General features: G+C 41.1%; 1 protein-coding gene across 1 annotated transcript in view; it reads left to right on the forward strand.

Annotated features, from left to right (window-relative positions):
- The window catches only part of cacna1g (calcium channel, voltage-dependent, T type, alpha 1G subunit), a 192,505-nt gene that overhangs the window by 23,923 nt on the left and 148,029 nt on the right, over window positions 1–20,553 (forward strand). Inside the window, exon 3 of the mRNA XM_034132787.1 lies at window positions 13,085–13,182. Coding sequence (XP_033988678.1) covers window positions 13,085–13,182 — 98 coding nt within the window. The remainder of the gene's footprint in view (window positions 1–13,084; window positions 13,183–20,553) is intronic.

A 20,553-nucleotide genomic window follows, 5' to 3' on the forward strand; every position in this document is an offset into this window, starting at 1 on the left:
GAAGCTGGGATGGAAGCTGGGGTGGAAGCTGGGGTGGAAGCTGGGGTGGAAGCTGGGGTGGAAGCTGGGGTGGTGGTGGGGCAGGCGAGCAGCAGCAACATGAAACACAGCAGCAGGAACATGAACGTAGCAATAGCAAGTGAACACAGCAGTGGCAGCAGCAGCATAGCGAGGCAGAGGCAGGAAGACCTGGCAGCTTCAATAGAGCGGCATGTTTAGGAGAATGTGTTTGGTTGGTTGTTAGAGGGACGAGGTGCGTCACGTGTTAATGTATTATTGGTGCTCGAGGTGACTGCCTGAACTAGCTCGCAGGCTTCGCCCCATATCTTTAAAATGTAATATCCGGTGTAATCCTTTAATCATCCCCTGCAGTACGACTGTAATTCATGGTAATCCACCCAATAGCTGTTAGGATGTTCCAGTCTGAATCAGGGTGCAGAATGAGCAGAATTAACCATCTGAATACGAGTGAAACATGCAAGTGGCTATAGTGTTTTTATCAACAAAATTCACAAAGCTTAATTGATATTTCAGAAGGTAAACTTTCTTAATTTGCGCTCGATAAACTGTGTCCTCATTCTCCTCACTTTAAAGGGACCCTATTCTGCTTTTTGGGGTTTTCCCTTCCCTTTAGTGTGTTATATACAGAAGGTTTTAGTGCATGTAAATGGTCTTCAAAGGCTAAAATCCCAAAAGGAGCCCCTTTGCATAAATCATTCTCAAAGTCAACACTTGTTGCAAGTTCATTTCCCAAATAACGTTTACAAAATCGTTCAAATACAAGTAATTTAGTAATAAGTAACAACTCTTTAGGCAATTATGCATTTTTGTATTATATTGATATTCTATGTTATAACCAAATTGCATGGTGCAACTCATCTAATTATCAAAATACACACAATTTATATTAATATACATTTCATTTACACATAGCCGGTGTAACAGCATGCCGTTTTGATCACGACACAAACGTATTTTACATGCAGTATCCTCCTTTATGGTTTCCCCGTCACCTTGTCTGTTCTGTCCCGAAACTGGACTGGATCTGATCCAAAGTGTCATCAATAAATCAAGAGGAGACGTTTCTCCCTCACCTCCTTTAATGCGTCTCAATGACAGGTCTGAAGGAGGATGTGTTGAATATGTAAAGCCAGTTTAAGGTGCTAAGCTTGCATTTTAAATACTGATATATCATGGGGGAAATTAACAGAGGGACCTTTAGTGTAATTAAATGATTGAGGTTAAGGTCATCACCTTAAGATCATATTCTCCACATTGTGCCAGAATGTTCCTCAAAGTTACTCTAAGGCTGCTCATCCTGTACACATTTTGACTTTCTTATTTGGAGCATCTTTTGTCTTAAAATTGTCATTATTTATTGATTAAGGTTACAGAAGAAGAAGTACATACCATGCTGATGTTCAGGTGTATATCAGTATGTAGTGTCTCTACTTTAAAGAGTCCTCTCCTGCTGATGTTCAGCTGTATATCAGTATGTAGTGTCTCTACTTTAAAGAGTCCTCTCCTGCTGATGTTCAGGTGTATATCAGTATGTAGTGTCTCTACTTTAAAGAGTCCTCTCATGCTGAAGTTCAGGTGTATATCAGTATGTAGTGTCTCTACTTTAAAGAGTCCTCTCCTGCTGATGTTCAGGTGTATATCAGTATGTAGTGTCTCTACTTTAAATAGTCCTCTCCTGCTGATGTTCAGGTGTATATCAGTATGTAGTGTCTCTACTTTAAAGAGTCCTCTCCTGCTGATGTTCAGGTGTATATCAGTATGTAGTGTCTCTACTTTAAAGAGTCCTCTCCTGCTGATGTTCAGGTGTATATCAGTATGTAGTGTCTCTACTTTAAAGAGTCCTCTCCTGCTGATGTTCAGGTGTATATCAGTATGTAGTGTCTCTACTTTAAAGAGTCCTCTCCTGCTGATGTTCAGGTGTATATCAGTATGTAGTGTCTCTACTTTAAAGAGTCCTCTCCTGCTGATGTTCAGGTGTATATCAGTATGTAGTGTCTCTACTTTAAAGAGTCCTCTCCTGCTGATGTTCAGGTGTATATCAGTATGTAGTGTCTCTACTTTAAAGAGTCCTCTCCTGCTGATGTTCAGGTGTATATCAGTATGTAGTGTGTCTACTTTAAAGAGTCCTCTCCTGCTGATGTTCAGGTTCATATCAGTATGTAGTGTCTCTACTTTAAAGAGTCCTCTCCTGCTGATGTTCAGGTGTATATCAGTATGTAGTGTCTCTACTTTAAAGAGTCCTCTCCTGCTGATGTTCAGGTGTATATCAGTATGTAGTGTCTCTACTTTAAAGAGTCCTCTCCTGCTGATGTTCAGGTGTATATCAGTATGTAGTGTCTCTACTTTAAAGAGTCCTCTCCTGCTGATGTTCAGGTGTATATCAGTATGTAGTGTCTCTACTTTAAAGAGTCCTCTCCTGCTGATGTTCAGGTGTATATCAGTATGTAGTGTCTCTACTTTAAAGAGTCCTCTCCTGCTGATGTTCAGGTGTATATCAGTATGTAGTGTCTCTACTGTAAAGAGTCCTCTCCTGCTGATGTTCAGGTGTATATCAGTATGTAGTGTCTCTACTTTAAAGAGTCCTCTCCTGCTGATGTTCAGGTGTATATCAGTATGTAGTGTCTCTACTTTAAAGAGTCCTCTCCTGCTGATGTTCAGGTGTATATCAGTATGTAGTGTCTCTACTTTAAAGAGTCCTCTCCTGCTGATGTTCAGGTGTATATCAGTATGTAGTGTCTCTACTGTAAAGAGTCCTCTCCTGCTGATGTTCAGGTGTATATCAGTATGTAGTGTCTCTACTTTAAAGAGTCCTCTCCTGCTGATGTTCAGGTGTATATCAGTATGTAGTGTCTCTACTTTAAAGAGTCCTCTCCTGCTGATGATCAGGTGTATATCAGTATGTGGTGTCTCTACTTTAAAGAGTCCTCTCCTGCTGATGTTCAGGTGTATATCAGTATGTAGTGTCTCTACTTTAAAGAGTCCTCTCCTGCTGATGTTCAGGTTCATAACAGTATGTAGTGTCTCTACTTTAAAGAGTCCTCTCCTGCTGATGTTCAGGTTCATATCAGTATGTAGTGTCTCTACTTTAAAGAGTCCTCTCCTGCTGATGTTCAGGTTCATATCAGTATGTAGTGTCTCTACTTTAAAGAGTCCTCTCCTGCTGATGTTCAGGTTCATATCAGTATGTAGTGTCTCTACTTTCTACTTCTCATACTGTGCTGCAGCACCTCTGTTCACCCTCTGTCTGAAACCAGAGTGTATATACATATATAACACAATACAGGAACGGGAAAAGCACCAAAAGCATAATAGGACCTTTTTAAAACCATGAATACTTTCAGGTGGGTTATTTGATGGATCCACACTTTAACCTCTGTTTTTATTGAACTACATAATGGCTTTTTTATAGAACTGCTTCATCACTGTAGCTGCACAGCGCTCCATCTTAATATGTCTAGTCGTTTATCATTTATTATGAACTCATAAGTCATCCGTCGTCTCCGCTGATATTCCTTTAGTCCCATATTGTCTGCCTTTGATTCGCCTTCACACCAGCGACAGGAAAACTGTCACACTGGATGTTCCTCCGCACATTCATTATGAGTGATGGGTGTGTGTGTGTGTGTGTGTGTGTGTGTGTGTGTGTGTGTGTGTGTGTGTGTGTGTGTGTGTGTGTGTGTGTGTGTGTGTGTGTGTGTGTGTGTGTGTGTGTGTGTTGAAATGACAGTGTGGGCACCATAAATCCAAGCTTTTCTTGTTGTGTTGCAGTGCACATTTTAAAAGACAATTCAGGTCAGTGCACACAGGCACCAGCTAATACTCAGAGTGTGGTAATATCAAAGCGAGTGCATGTAGTGTGATGAGGGAGACGTGCAGCGAGGAACAGACAGATGGAGTGTTTTCATGCTGAATCAGATTGAAAGCCTTTCATTAGCAACACGTTCTGCCATCAGCCCACTCTGCTGCTTACCTAACACAAATGTTAACCAACTTATTCTCCACAGTCATGGTCCAATCCTGCTGCTGCTTCTTCTTCAGATTCATGCCCTCAGGAGGGAGAAGTCAGAGGTCTTAGCGACAAACCTGAACTCCTACACAGGATTTGTTGGAATAATCTATATTATATGATCATGTGTTGTAAGCCATGCTCATGAGTTTCATTCTTTAGTTTATTTAGAGACACCTCAGTACCATGAATGGGCACATGTCTGTTTGTGAGCATCGGGTCTTATTTATTATAGGGTCTTATTTAGCATAGGACCTTGTAACATGTGATTGTAAAAGGTCCAAAGGTTGGTTGTTGGTCGCACGCCAGACACGCCCACCGGCAAGCTTCAACGCGACGCTGCCGTGTGGACGTACCGTGAGGTTTCGGATCCATGACAGGATTTAAATGGTCATTTTTAAGTGGTTGGATGTCAATACTCTGCAGATATTATAATGAATGTACAATCCTGTCAGTAATCACAATAACAAAGTAAGAAATGAGTATCCATCTGCCAAAATCCAGAAGAAAATATGTTGCTATGTTGAATTACTTCCAAGTGCTAGCAGCAATTAAGATGTATAAAATGTTAAAACTATTTTTTATTCTGCTGCAATGCAAACATTTCCCAAATTGGGATCAATAAATTACTTCTTATCTTATCTCATGTACGATCAGTTGATTCAAGGGCTTTTTTGTCCTGAGTTTTGCCTTCAAGGTAACGTACACTCTGTCCTGCTCTCCTGTTGAAGCGACTTCATGATGACTTCATTGCATTACATTCTGCATGCACAACACACACAACTCATGAATAAATCCTGCACTCTGAGAGAATTCTCTTTCTGTGCACGGAGAGGGTTTCCCTGCAGTGACTGATGAATAACTGAGGCTGCAGGATGCTCTCCTACAACACTACATAATGTCATTTTAGCAGGCATAGCTTAACAAGCAGATGCTTCCTTCTGACGCTTTAAAATATTCTGCTCACATGTACACTCTTATCTCTTCTTCTACCTTCCCTTTTCCCCCCTGACTAATAATCTATGGCCGCTCTGCTGACCCACTTGTAGTGATGAGACAATCTAGCTAATGGAGGAGAGTCCAGAAGGATAAGGACACCAAGAGAAGAGAAGAAGTGCTCACGTCCGAAAGCAACCTCGAAAGAAACTGCTTCTATAGTGTGTTACTGTAGGTCTTAGTGCATGTAAATGGTCTGCAAAAGTCTGTCACTACATACTGATATACACCTGAACATCAGCAGGAGAGGACTCTTTAAAGTAGAGACACTACATACTGATATACACCTGAACATCAGCAGGAGAGGACTCTTTAAAGTAGAGACACTACATACTGATATACACCTGAACATCAGCAGGAGAGGACTCTTTAAAGTAGAGACACTACATACTGATATACACCTGAACATCAGCAGGAGAGGACTCTTTAAAGTAGAGACACTACATACTGATATACACCTGAACATCAGCAGGAGAGGACTCTTTAAAGTAGAGACACTACATACTGATATACACCTGAACATCAGCAGGAGAGGACTCTTTAAAGTAGAGACACTACATACTGATAAACACCTGAACATCAGCAGGAGAGGACTCTTTAAAGTAGAGACACTACATACTAATCTGAACCTGAGAATGAGCAGAATAGGTTTTTTAGGCATCATGATCCATAAATAGCTGCTAATAGTCACACATTACGGACTAAGTTAAATTAGCAATCTCCTTTTTGCTCCACCAACTTCTCAAAGAGGGTATTTAGTGTTTTAGCAGCTACATTCTCCATGTAATGCACAATGATAGGACATTGCTAAACATAAATATCGCTGTGCTTCAAAATCACATCAATCGTTCTACTCTTGGCCACCAGACTAACAGAAAAAACAGCCATGTAATTTCCCCCCTCTACATGTAATGATCAATGAGTAAAGCAGTGACACACACATTTTGCCACCACGGTACTGAACATATCACAGTGTACTCAGAGCCATTTGTCATCTCGCTGTGCAGTGAGAACGCCCCGGCTCACATCATTAGTTATTCAGCAAACGTATTTCCAAAACATTATTTATCACATAATTTCCCCCGTCATAAAACAAACTCCGCGGTTTCAAATCGAGCGTGAAAAACTGAGGAGGCTCCATCAACATTTTGTGAATTCCATTTATCTTTTCTCAATCAATCCATCATGATTTACATAGGAAAATAATACAGAGATGGAGACCCAGCCGGGGAAATAATAAACTGATATACACTTGTGACTTTTTAAAGGAGTTTTATTCTCGTTCCTTTTTATTTATCTGTCAGAAAACACTTGTGGCTTCAGTTTAACAGTGAAGGAGCTTCAGGAAGAAAGATGTGGTTTGCTGATGGAGATGGACTATTGAGTGTGTACAGTCAAATGTAAAGAGTACTGGAAGTCACACTTATGTCACCTATTGATTTGTTCACTACCATTTTGAAGCCATACGTTTGGTACTTTGGCCGGCGCCATCTTGGTTTGTGAGACAAGAAGGTTTAATTAATTACATTATGACATTATTGTTAACCCTTTATCGGGCGAGGAACCATGTTTGGGTTAGGGTTAGGGTTACCCAAACAAGGCGTCCCCTCGCGACTCAGTGAGGTCGAGAAGCATGTGGTTTTCTCCCAGCCAATCAGCGAATATCACTCTCCGCCATAGAGCGCGCCATTGGGGAATTTGACCAATCAGCAGAGGCCTGAAACTAGAGATGTCCCGATCCAATCACGTGATCGGGGATCGGAGCCGATCACGTGATTTTCAAAAGATCGGAATCGGGAGAAAAAAATCGGGGATCGGGATTTTTTTCTTTTTTTTTTTTTTTTTTTTATAAAATATTTTTATTATTTTATTTAATGTTACAAAACAAAAATGACCATGTTCACGTCTTAAAGTCATCCTGAGGCCTTAGTTTTGGGTTAAAATTACACAACATCATGTATGTGTTGCTTCTTTTGGGCTTGTTTTCATAGACCTGGTTGCTTATTTCTCTCAAATCTGGCAACAGAGTGGGCGCAGTGTCTAATAGTAGCAGTAAGCTAACGAGAGGCTACGTTCAGCTGGTGACTCGGGAGTCGGGACAGAGAAAATGTCAGGAGTTTGGAAGTATTATAAAATTGAAAGCGAGGGCAGTGTAACAGCCAGATGCAATGTTTGCAAGGCGGAGGTTCCGCGTGGTGGAAAGAACAGAGCTACGTTCAACACGACCAATCTAATACGCCACCTGAGAAACAAACACCAACAACAACACAACGAGTACACAGCGGCCACTCAGGTAACGGCACTGAAACAACCGACACTTTCAGAGACTTTTAAAAGGAAAGAGAAACTGCCCCAGAACAGTGAAAAGGCCAAAAAAATAACAGCCAAGATAGCTGAAATCATCGCGTTGGATGACCAGCTGTTATCTGTTACCTTTTTTTTTTCTTAATGCATTGCATAAAGATCGGATCGGGAAAAATCGGTATCGGCAGATTGTCAAAATCAAATGATCGGAATCGGATCGGGAGCAAAAAAAGGTGATCGGGACATCCCTACCTGAAACGGGTTAGGGTTAGGGTTAACCTAATAGTGCCCTATAACGGGTTAACATGCAAAGATGAACTTTCTTGAAGTGAAAACACAATGAAAATGGTTAAAGTTCTTTGAAGATTCACCTTAAATGGACATTGTCAATCATAAGGTCGCCCCGTCCTTAAGTAGACCCTGCTTTATTGTCTTTTTGACTCTAAATTGAACCATAATTACCAAAATGTACATCACGCTATAATAAACTAGACTTCAAACTAAAGATTTAAACCAGAATCTCATTGGTAAAATGTTTACAGAAGTAATAAATCAAGTTAGAAGTAAGGACATTTTCTTATAGACTTCTACACAATATAAGTCCCTGCTTTATTTTCTATGGGACATATTTGCAAAACGAACATCATGCTGTATTGAAGAAGACTCTAAACTAGAGACTAAGGCCATTTTCTCTTTAGGAATATGTTCCCTATTATTTTTTCGTAGACTTCTATATAATTTACTTATTTTTGATTCGCCCCTTTCTTTAAAAAGTGCTTGACTTTTCAGACCCAAAGTCTGACGGATAAATAAAGGCAGACAGATAGAGACAGACAGCACAAGATCAAGGTGAGGTGAGGACAGGACGAGTTCAACTTTGGACACGGTTCCACATTCCTGAGCTTCCTTGCGTACCTTTCCTATTATAGCAATTTCTGGGTGGCATTATATCGAGTGTGTGTCCAAGCTACTGTTGCCTTTGTTTTGAAGGAGATGAAGCTGCAGCTGGATGTGTATAACATTCATCTGGGTGCAATGGCACAAACATTGATAAGAGAGGACGAGGTATAAAAGCTGCAGAAGTGTGTGTGTGTGTGTGTGTGTGTGTGTGTGTGTGTGTGTGTGTGTGTGTGTGTGTGTGTGTGTGTGTGTGTGTGTGTGTGTGTGTGTGTGTGTGTGTGTGTGTGTGTGTGTGTGTGTGTGTCATATATCTTTGGGTGCTTTTTATCATTGCATTTTTCACACAGTATGCAAGTTTGTCCTTGTAAACATACTGTAGACTTTAAACTAGATATGGATGCCAATCTGTCCTTGGGAACAATGTCAAGTGAGAAGAGGCACATTTATTTCGTAGACTTCTATGCAATTGGATCGGAAAGTAGTCAGGTTACATTACTTTTATATTTTGTTACTTAGAATAGGTAACTGATAACATTGTTATACAGTTGACTAGTAGTTTTAACAGATTACATTATGGAAATGTTTTCGTAGACTTCGATAGAATGGGCCCGTCTATTTTATTCTAAATGGGACCGTAATGTATTAAATGAATATCATGCTGTATTGAAGAAGACTTGAAACTAGATATTGAGGCCATTCTCTACTTAGAAAAATGTTTCCTGAGGTAACAAATCAAGCGAGAAAAGGCTAATTTATTTTGTAGACTTCTATGTAATTGGATCGGAAAGTAATCCAGTTACATTACTTTTATACTGTGTTAATTAGATTAGATTGCTGATTACATTTTTCTTACAGGTAATCAGGTCATTTTTTACGTATTACATCTTTAAAGTGGACCTATCATGCTATATTTGAATAATATATTGTAGGGCCATACCTATATAAAACATGTCTGTGAATTTTTTTTTCAAAATACCAAACAGATCATGCATTTTAGCCATGCCTCATTTCGCTCTATTTGCTCTTTTCCAGCCCTGTTTTTGCAAGGGCTGATTCTGTGAGAAGTCTTCTTCGCTGCTTTTGTGGCAGACTACAGCGCCACTTACAGGCCTGGCATATGTACTACAGCGTCTCCAGCGCTTTCGAGCGGCAATGGCCGTGGCCGTGGCCCAACCCCCAATTCCCCTGATAGGTGGAGAGTTGCCCATATAGGCGGAGCTCCCCGTTTCTGACGTCAGAACAATTTCAAATCTGGATCAGTTTTTATCAGATCCGTTGCAGCCCCTTTTTTAGAGATTTGGGTATGGAGGAAAAGAGAGAGGGTTGTGTTTTCTGACACTTGGTGAGTTCCCTGACACACCGGGGACACATATTCATGTAGAAAAGACGTACAAAAGTGCATTTTGCATGATAGGTCCCCTTTAAAGTAACCTTCCCATCCCTGTCTATATCAAGATGTATCCTATCAGAGTGAAGACTGTTTCTTGGACCTTGACTTCATCCCGCTGTGTAAATCTGCTTCTTTGTGTTTTTAGCTTGGGAATTCTCCTCACGCAAACTCCCTCAAGGTCGGGCCTCCCCCGTTCTCCCCTGCTTTTCATTTATTCAATCCCACTCCTTCCCTGCATCGACTTCATCAACGCTGGCACGGACTCTGACGCAAAACAGCACTTAACTTCCTGCCATTTCCCAATCGTTTGTTTGATACACGCCATTTCTCCTCGGCTGTTTTCTCCATTCCAGATGAGGCGAGATGGGTCAGTTTTCACTAGACCTCATCTGGCTCTCATCAGGTGCAGCAAGTGTTTTTGCATGGACTATTTTTCAACAGACATCATTCATCAGCCGCTTTTAAGTCTGTTTACGCGGCTCTGTCTGACGAAAAATTACCCTAATATTTGTATTGTATCGCTGTGGGGATTTATAGCATGTCTACAGCACTCAAACATGACTTTCTCCATCGGTATGATAATAACGACTCTGATAATCAGACTGGATGCAATTTGCTGTCACTTCATTATTCAGTCTGACGTTGTTGGCAGTCCATCTGGAAGTCAGTAGTGTGTTATGTTTTCTGTCCTGTCAACATCTTAGCATAGTTTAGCAGTATAGTTGCCAGGAGTGGTTAAAACAATAGTTTAACGTCGGAGAAATCAAGCTAATGAACTTTTCTTGCAGATATATTTCATTCCTCATTTGTACATAGTGCATTTAAGTCTACAGCCATGGTTAGCTTAGCATAACAACTTCTGCAGTGTCTCAGTTATCATACTTCCCTTAGTTTACTGCCATGCCATGCACTGTGTTCACTAAGTGTGTGAATTTCAAATGTTTTGAGTTTATGAAAACCAATCAGCAAGCTAGCTAGCAACGTTATTGTTCGCACTACCAAAAGACTGCTCAATTAAGCCTATCAAATAAATCTTATCAAGACCAGTATACTGTAGTGGTACATCAGTTCAATTGTGAATTAAACAAGTCTATAAATTCTATCTGTATAGGGCTTTGTTTACTCGAGCAATCGTGTTTTGTAAGGAAAGGGTAGTTAGCTAGCTAGCAGATCTGCAATAATATCCTAAGAAATGATGCAATCACAAAAACCTTTTAGGTAAGTTTCCAAAAACAGTGATAGTTTTCCAGCTTTATAATCCTGAACGTCACCAAGCGTTCCGTTCCCAGTTGTGTGCGTCACTCTTTGGTGTCCCCTGGTCTACCAGCTGTGTGCGTCACTCTTTGGTGTCCCCTGGTCTCCCAGCTGTGTGCGTCACTCTTTGGTGTCCCCTGGTCTACCAGCTGTGTGCGTCACTCTTTGGTGTCCCCTGGTCTCCCAGCTGTGTGCGTCACTCTTTGGTGTCCCCTGGTCTCCCAGCTGTGTGCGTCACTCTTTGGTGTCCCCTGGTCTCCCAGCTGTGTGCGTCACTCTTTGGTGTCCCCTGGTCTCCCAGCTGTGTGCGTCACTCTTTGGTGTCCCCTGGTCTCCCAGCTGTGTGCGTCACTCTTTAGTGTCCCCTGGTCTCCAGCTGTGTGCGCCACTCTTTAGTGTCCCCTGGTCTCCCAGCTGTGTGCGTCACTCTTTAGTGTCCCCTGGTCTCCCAGCTGTGTGCGTCACTCTTTAGTGTCCCCTGGTCTCCCAGCTGTGTGCGTCACTCTTTAGTGTCCCCTGGTCTCCCAGCTGTGTGCGTCACTCTTTGGTGTCCCCTGGTCTCCCAGCTGTGTGCGTCACTCTTTGGTGTCCCCTGGTCTCCGTTGTGTTTGAGCTTCTTGCAGCGTTTGGTTTCAGCAGCTTTTAGTAAACGCTACGCATGTTTCCTCAAGTTGGGGAATCTTTTCCAGCCACTGCATGTGTTGTCAAGATTGTGAAAATGTTTCTTCATGTGTTTTGGAACATTTGTGTATTTATATCTGAATTGTTTTTGAAACTGCAGCGTGTTTCTCCTAATGGAAGTTGTTTTTGTTTGGTTGTAGTGCGTTTGCACCTGTTGGCCACCACACTCCATGTCTGCAAGCACATATTTTTGTTGCTAGTTACTCTTTCAAAAATGTGACATTTAATTCCTTTTGACCTGAATGTCCAAGGCGGCCATTACTGAAAATGTCACAGCTGCTGATGTGATGTACCTGTTCCACCCCGTGTCTCTCAGCTGGTGACGGAGGGGGGGGGTCTCAGTGCCGCTCTGTTAACTGTTTACCCGTTTACCTTCCCTCTATAGCCACCGGCCATCTGTCAGCTCCTGCTAAGTGTGTGTGTGAGTGCTCCTACTGGGACCCCTCTCACACACACATTCATTATGGGAGTTTATTGCACTTAAGGTGACCGACAGGCTTGTGCACACACACTACAAACACACACACACACACACACACACACACACACACACACACACACACACACACACACACACACACACACACACCACACACACACACACACACACACACACACACACACACACACACACACCACACACACACACATACAAGGACATGTGTTGCGAATTTGTCCGACAGACAGACTTGGAGTCGGTGCGAGGAGGGAATTCCTTCATCTGCACGCCCGCCTTCAAGCTGCACATGTGCTCAGCATCTGCTCCACACACACACACACACACACACACACACACACACACACACACACACACACACACACACACACACACACACACACACAGAGAGAGTGTAAGAAGGGATGATAAAGAATACTTATGAAGCAAAAGGGAACACAGGGATTGTAGCTCTTGCAGACCATTGACATGCACTAAAACCTAAGGAATGAACTACAGGAAAGGGAAAACCCCAAACAGCTGAAGAGGGACTCTTTAAGAAAAGGATCTGAGCACTTCTTCCACCTCTGCTTTTGATTTCCAGAAGTGGCTGTTATTGTGTGTGTGTGTTTCTCAAGGCTTCTCTTTTATGTCGCGCTGATGCCACATCTGTCCTCTCTATGAAAAGTGACTGCTTCACTTTCGACATCTCTTGCTCCTTTGAAGGTTGATTGTGCGAGGGAGCCTGTGAATATATATTTATCCCATACACAAACATTGCGTGCATTGCTGCAGTGCACAAACACACGCTATTGCAGTGTGTGTTTTCTAACTTTCTGCTCTGTTAGCCACAGTTTAAATGAATAGAAAGCATATTATTTGCACTGCAGTCATCTCTAAAGGGGAAATCTGCACATTAGAGGATTAATTACTACATGAGAGTGACATGTAAAGCATGCCATATTTAATTGGCTACATAACCTTTTCTGTGTTTTTATTCCCAGATGGTGAAGCCGACCCTGCAGTGTGTGCTGTATTAGTCATTATTTGGTTTTCTGTTGCCGTGCTTACACGTGTTTCTCTCCACATGTTGCAGGATGCTGGAATACTCGCTCGACCTGCAGAACGTCAGCTTTTCGGCAGTGAGGACGGTTCGCGTGCTGAGACCTCTGAGAGCCATCAACAGAGTGCCAAGTGAGTGCAAAAACCAATCAAAACTCAGAGCACTTTGTCCTCCAATATCACACACTTGTGGTTTTCTCAGGAGACACAAACACAGCTTTGATTTTAAATTAAAGACAACGTGTGAGACTTTAAGGCTGACCTCTGCTTTGGGAGATTTGGAGAAACGTCACATAATCTAATAGTGTGTGAGGTTCAGAAATCAGTGCTTCTTTTAGGATTACACTTTAGCTCATTTGAAACCAATGCACCAGCACTTACAATGGTTTGGTTTCTTTGAGTTTATATTCCTGATCTGAGTTTGTTTTTCGGTTGTTTTGTTGCAGTTATTGTAATTTACTTTGCATAAAAGCTTTTGCTAAATGGAATTTAATGTCATGTAATCTGTGACATAATGGCTGCAGATGCTCAGCGTCTGAACACTTTGTTCCCAAATTAAAAAGACGTGTGCCTCAGATTATCAGCCAAACAGAAAACCAACAGCATGACATCAACTTTGATACCTTTCCATAAAAGAGTGTTTACACACTTATTCAGAGCAGAAATCAAACCGAAGTCTTCATTTACAAGCGTTATCTAAACACTGACATATAATATCTCATAATAATGACCAACAAGTGTTGTAATTAAACGTGCTTTGTGGCAGGAGATATGTGTAAATGGACCTTATCTTAATAAATATGACTTTGGGTGATTATGCAGGTGGTTTCCTACACAGCTGCAGTAATGTAGGTCAGAGAGACACTCAGTATTCTGCTTTCACGGTCTCTCTGCGTTTGGCTTTCCCCAGCTACTCAGCTTTGGATTCAATGCAATTTTCCAACACGCAGCATGTTATTAAAGCACTGCAGTTCACACACACATACACACACACACACACACACACACACACACACACACACACACACACACACACACACACACACACACACACACACACACACACACACACACACACACACACACACACACACACACACACACACACACACACACACACACACACACTGCTACCTCCATATGTCATCCCTCCCCATCCCTTTCTCTGTCACACTCGCATATTAAAGTCCATATTCAATCACTTCCATCAGTATCTATTAGTTTAATTGCCATGGCTTGAATTTCCAGTGCACTCATTAGTGTTTATATCATTTGAAATCCACTTTAATAGTGCATTCAGTCTCACCTTTATTCCACCATCCTTTCATTTAAATACGGACCCTAATTAAGCCATCAGCTCTTTATTGCTCGGAGGAGATTGCAGACAAACTTAGCAATGATCCCAGTGTGTGTGTGTGTGTGTGTGTGTGTGTGTGTGTGTGTGTGTGTGTGTGTGTATGTGTGTTTGTGTGTGTGTGTGTGTGTGTGTGTGTGTGTGTGTGTGTGTGTACATGCAGGTGTTTACCCGGTGCAGGTGCATGATGTGATGTCATGTCCCTCGTTCTATGACACTCCTAAACCTAAACTTCTTGATCTGAGCCTCTTGTCAATCAAACACACACACACACACACACACACACACACACACACACACACACACACACACACACACTCGGAAAGCACATACTCATGCTCATTAGACATCCAACCACTAATAGTGACATTAGGGTGTGGATGATTCTGACACTGCAGGGGGAAATGTCATTGGGTAATTGGGGGTGGTTGGTGGGGCGAATATTTTCCTTCTGCTCCATCCCTTCGTCCTTTCCTAATGCTTCAAAATAGATGTGTTTTTATACACGGGTGCTTCTTGGATGCTTTGAATACAGTTCCTACTTCAGTCTGAATTCATGACACTGACTGGCTCGTAGAGTTCGAACTACATGTTTGTAACTTGTAGGACAGCGAGTAATAACCTTATACATGTCTTGTACATTGGGGAATGTCAGTATCGTTCTGAAATAGTCTTAAAAAAAAAGTGAACCTGTCCTCTAATCCTGCCTTAATGTCTCTAACTCTAAAGTTTAATGAGTTTTGGAGATGTTTAATGCTGAAGTGGACATTTCATGCCTGTTGGGGGGTGCTAAATGAGCGGCTAGGGGATCAGCAAAGTCATTAAAGTCGTTTGGATTGATCCCATTAGAGCCATGATTGTCCACATTTTGGGCAAATCAAGTTTAAAGCATTTGGGATGTTACACAAAGTTAAAGTCCTGGACCTTAAATACTTGGCTGAATTCCCCTTCTGTTCCCTCTAATGCAGTGAAATCAAGTTTCATCAGCATTATAGTGACTGTTCAAGGCTCAGGTGTACAGCAGCTGGTTGACAGAGAGCCAATTGGCACATAACCAGCAATAACCACCATGCAATGAGCATCTAATCTATGTACTATAGCCAACTTCTCAAGGAAAATATGCTTTATTTAATAGCAAAGGCCAGTAGAAAGCACGCAAATAAACAAGCTGTCGTCAGCGTAGAGATATTAAATGCTGGTCTTCAGGTTACTGTCCTTAATGGGAGATCTGTCAGTTTTAAACATCATAAAAAAGGAAATTATGTGTGTGTATTAAATCTCATTTTTGGCAAAGAGGAGTGAATTGTATGGTCGTTGTGAATAATGGAGATGAAACGGCTTCAGTGTGAAGTGAGAGAGTGGTCCAGTAAATCATAACCTGACAGGTATGAGGTGGATGGTAATGCCAGGCTGATATATACAGACAGAGCTGCTGTTTATGATTATATCAGCATGCATTTACAGGTAAGAGAGATTTATTCAATGTCAGTCCAAGGTGGTGCTAAGTTTCCATTTTCAGCCTCTTGGACCACTTTTTTGTTGATTTCTGTCTAAAATAAGCCATTCGAACATAATCAAATAATTAAGCTCTACATTATTTTGTGTAGCACTTTTTATAGGCAGGATACAGCTAAAAGTGCTTTAATGAACACATGCAGCAAATATACATGATTCATAATTTTAAGAAGGTAGAATAAGCCAATTATTTAATGCAAATATATTATTAAAAAAAGTCAACAACAGATAACCCACTCGGAAAACGTTTGAAATAATTAAGATGAAATGTATTAATAAGATTAAATAATAAATAGTAATGAAATAAATACGAAAAATAAAGACTAACAGAAGCGTCATTGTAATTTTCAAGCTAAGTAAAAAAAAGTTATATATAAAAAAAAGAATAAATATATATATACATAAAGATATACATTAAAAATAAATAAATAAAGACTAAATTTGAAGTGGCATATTGCTATTTAAAACCTCAGTTAAAAGAGTATGTTTTAAATGTTTAAAAATAGGCAAATGTCCGTAGCTAACAATGCTATTTACACCCGGGTGTCCATAGCTAACAATGCTATTTACACCCGGGTGTCCGTAGCTAACAATGCTATTTACACCCGGGTGTCCGTAGGTAACAATGCTATTTACACCCGGGTGTCCGTAGGTAACAATGCTATTTACACCTGGGTGTCCAACACAGTCTCACGGCATTTCGTGTTATAGTCACTAAATGAATCTATTGATTCGTGTTCACCAACACGATTTCGCCATTTTTTTCGTGTCACACAGAACGATTTTAAAAGCAATGTAAATAATAACAAATTAGAAGGAAAAAGACATTTAAAAAAATACAGATTTAAGTATTCTGACACAGAACGATTTTAGAAGCAATGTATTTATATTGGTAGTATGTTTCGTGCCTGCACCAAATAATAACAAATTAGAAGGAAAAAAAGATGACATAAAATACAGATGTCAGTATTCTGAGGCTCTGAGACATTTCTTTTCCTCACTGACGGCAAAAAAACTCAGACATTATACAATTTAAAATAAAAGGGATAGGGTTAGGCTTAGGGTAAGATATTGAGTAAGAACATGTTTTTATGAACCAACAACCCAGTCTCACGGCATTTCGTGTTATTAGTCAGATATGATGCCATAAAGTGTTGCAGGGATGAAATATTTATAAAAGCCAATTGGGATTTTTGATTATTGCAGATAACAAACTTTTATGATACTTACACGTTTTGTTCAGCAGAAAAATCTCTAGGAAATGCAGCACGGTCACATGACTTCACGTCACCTCCGCTAAGCTAAAGGTGGCTAATGTTGTGCTATAAAGGAACTACAGCACGGTCACATGACTTCACGCCACCACCGCTAAGCTAAAGGTGGCTAATGTTGGGCTATAAAGGAACTACAGCACGGTCACATGACTTCACGTCACCACTGCTAAGCTAAAGGTGGCTAATGTTGGGCTATAAAGGAACTACACCACGGTCACATGACTTCACGTCACCACCGCTAAGTTAAAGGTGGCTAATGTTGGGCTATAAAGGAACTACAGCACGGTCACATGACTTCACGTCACCTCCGCTAAGCTAAAGGTGGCTAATGTTGGGCTATAAAGGAACTACAGCACGGTCACATGACTTCACGTCACCACCGCTAAGCTAAAGGTGGCTAATGTTGGGCTATAAAGGAACTACAGCACGGTCACATGACTTCACATCTCCACCGCTAAGCTAAAGGTGGCTAATGTTGGGCTATAAAGGAACTACATCACGGTCACATGACTTCACATCTCCACCGCTAAGCTAAAGGTGGCTAATGTTGGGCTATAAAGGAACTACAGCACGGTCACATGACTTCACATCTCCACCGCTAAGCTAAAGGTGGCTAATGTTGGGCTATAAAGGAACTACAGCACGGTCACATGACTTCACGTCACCACCGCTAAGCTAAAGGCGTCTAATGTTGGGCTATAAAGGAACTACAGCACGGTCACATGACTTCACGTCACCACCGCTAAGCTAAAGGCGGCTAATGTTGGGCTATAAAGGAACTACAGCACGGTCACATGACTTCACGTCACCACTGCTAAGCTAAAGGTGGCTAATGTTGGGCTATAAAGGAACTACAGCACGGTCACATGACTTCACGTCACCACCGCTAAGCTAATGGCGTCTAATGTTGGGCTATAAAGGAACTACAGCACGGTCACATGACTTCACGTCACCTCCGCTAAGCTAAAGGTGGCTAATGTTGGGCTATAAAGGAACTACAGCACGGTCACATGACTTCACGCCACCACCGCTAAGCTAAAGGTGGCTAATGTTGGGCGTGATGATGTTTAGTCGTCTCATTTAGACACTTGTAGCCACCTCCGTTTGTAAATTCACCAGTGGGGTATTTACTGACAGATTTTATGTCGTAGAACAAAGCACAACAACCCAAATTGTTTCTTTTTTGTTATTGTTCAAAGCAAAGAGTGCTTTGGATTAAATAATCTGTTAGCAAATACTTTCTTCTTCTGTTATTTTTGTTCTGCTGCTAGGATATGCAGAAAGGAAGTGAGGAGCTGCTTAAATGTGTTGCAGTGTCAATCCTCAAGGCACTAAAACCTAGAAGACTGACTTTAAAATGCTGAAATATAATTTTTATTTCTGAGCAAAGGTGTCCTTGTTATACATGGAGTAAGAAAATAATGATTTTCATCCCGAGGCTAGAGTGAAACAGTTATTTTATTATCCAGCACACGCTATTTATTTCCCAGTTTAACATATTTTGGGATAGAAAAGGGCCTCAGGATGATGAGTTGCTGCAGTCTGAATTTGCAATGTTCCTGCTGGCCTGGATTCATGTATTTCCCCACCCTGGTTATCAACAGTTCCTTGAAGCCAAGACCAGCTGGAGGTTAAAACGAATGCCAGTTTTTACACACTGTACAGGTCAGTTTGGCAAACAAGTAAGATGGTACACTAGCCTCAGAAAAAAAAGAGTCATTAAATGTGTTGTGTTGCGAAAAATGAAATGGATTCGTTCTGTGGCGTCTGACAGAATAATCCCTGATGATATCTGGACTTGGGTTTCCAAGAATGTGAAATATCTCTCAGAAAACCTACCTCAAAATACAGCTGAGGGCTTAGAAACTGACTGACATTTAACAGACAGATTGGGTATGATAAATACATACTACTGTTGGCATTAAAGGAAAAGTTGGACTCAAGATCTTTGGACTAAAAGACGGAATATCCCAACATCTTCTGCTCTTGTTGACCAACCAATTATATACTATCATAAGTATATTTACAGTATGTCTATGCTCCTGTAGTATAAGTTTATATTCCTGCTACTGCAGTATTTTAGACTTTTGTAAAGAACATTGTCTATCTATCTATCTATCTATCTATCTATCCATCTATCTATCTATCTATCTATCTATCTATCTATCTATCTATCTATCTATCTATCTATCTATCTATCTATCTATCTATCTATCTATCTATCTATCTATCTATCTATCTATCTATCTATCTATCTATCTATCTATCTATCTATCTATCTATCTATCTGTCTTTACCTCAGCCAATGAGGTTATGTTTTCAGTTATATTGTCATGTTTGTCTGCTGGATTACCTAGAAACTACTGGTCTTATTTTAATGAAACATGGCGAAAGTGAGCAGCATTGGCTAAGGAAGAACCGATTACATTTTGGAGCAGAAACTATGGAGGGAACTTTGGGATTTTAGCCTTTGCAAACCATTGACATGCACAACAACCTACAGGAAAGAGAAAGACCTCAAACAGCTTAATAGAGACTCTTTGTTTCCTGTGTCTTACCTACTCCCACTGAACAAACCTGAACCCAAACTAAGACCTAAAATCTGATTAGGCTTATCGAGTTACCCTTTAAAGGAGGCGCTGGGCCGTTGCTCACAATTTGAAGGAGAACACAGTCATGCATTAGGATCATTGTAAAAACATTACCATGATCTATTCTGAGTTGATGAGTCCTACAGAAACCTTCGATGCTGTCAGTGTAAACGATGTTGTGCTGATTGATAATCCAGAGGCAGCCGTCAATAGGTGATTATCTCAGGACACACACACACACACACACACACAACACACACATTCACACACTGACAAACGTCTCCATCTTAACGAGACCGAGCCCAAAATAGCTTTATTGTTTCGCCACCGCATGTGCCCTTTCCCAACGCCTTATCACACACACACACACACACACACACACACACACACACACACACACACACACACACACACACACACACACACACACACACACACATACACACACACGTTATCGTCATAGTCTCACATGCACACTGACCTGCGATGCATTGCATGTGTGTGATGTTACTTTCATGCATCAGTAACACATCATCCTTTCTGCTCGCTTTGTTAGCTTGAGCACTGTCTTGTACTTCTGCTCGGATAAGCCCTAAAGGCAACAACAACAACAACATCATCGACCTCTTCCTCCTTCTGCACATTGTTTACAGAGCCTCATTACTGTAATTAAAGAGCTGCAAAAAGTCCCATAGCTTCTTTTCTCCGTAAGGCCTATAAGTCGCCCTTTGACTTCTACATGTGCGCTTGTGTTTCCATGTCAGGGGAC

Source organism: Trematomus bernacchii, unplaced genomic scaffold (assembly GCF_902827165.1).
Source record: "Trematomus bernacchii unplaced genomic scaffold, fTreBer1.1, whole genome shotgun sequence".
Taxonomy (NCBI): domain Eukaryota; kingdom Metazoa; phylum Chordata; class Actinopteri; order Perciformes; family Nototheniidae; genus Trematomus; species Trematomus bernacchii.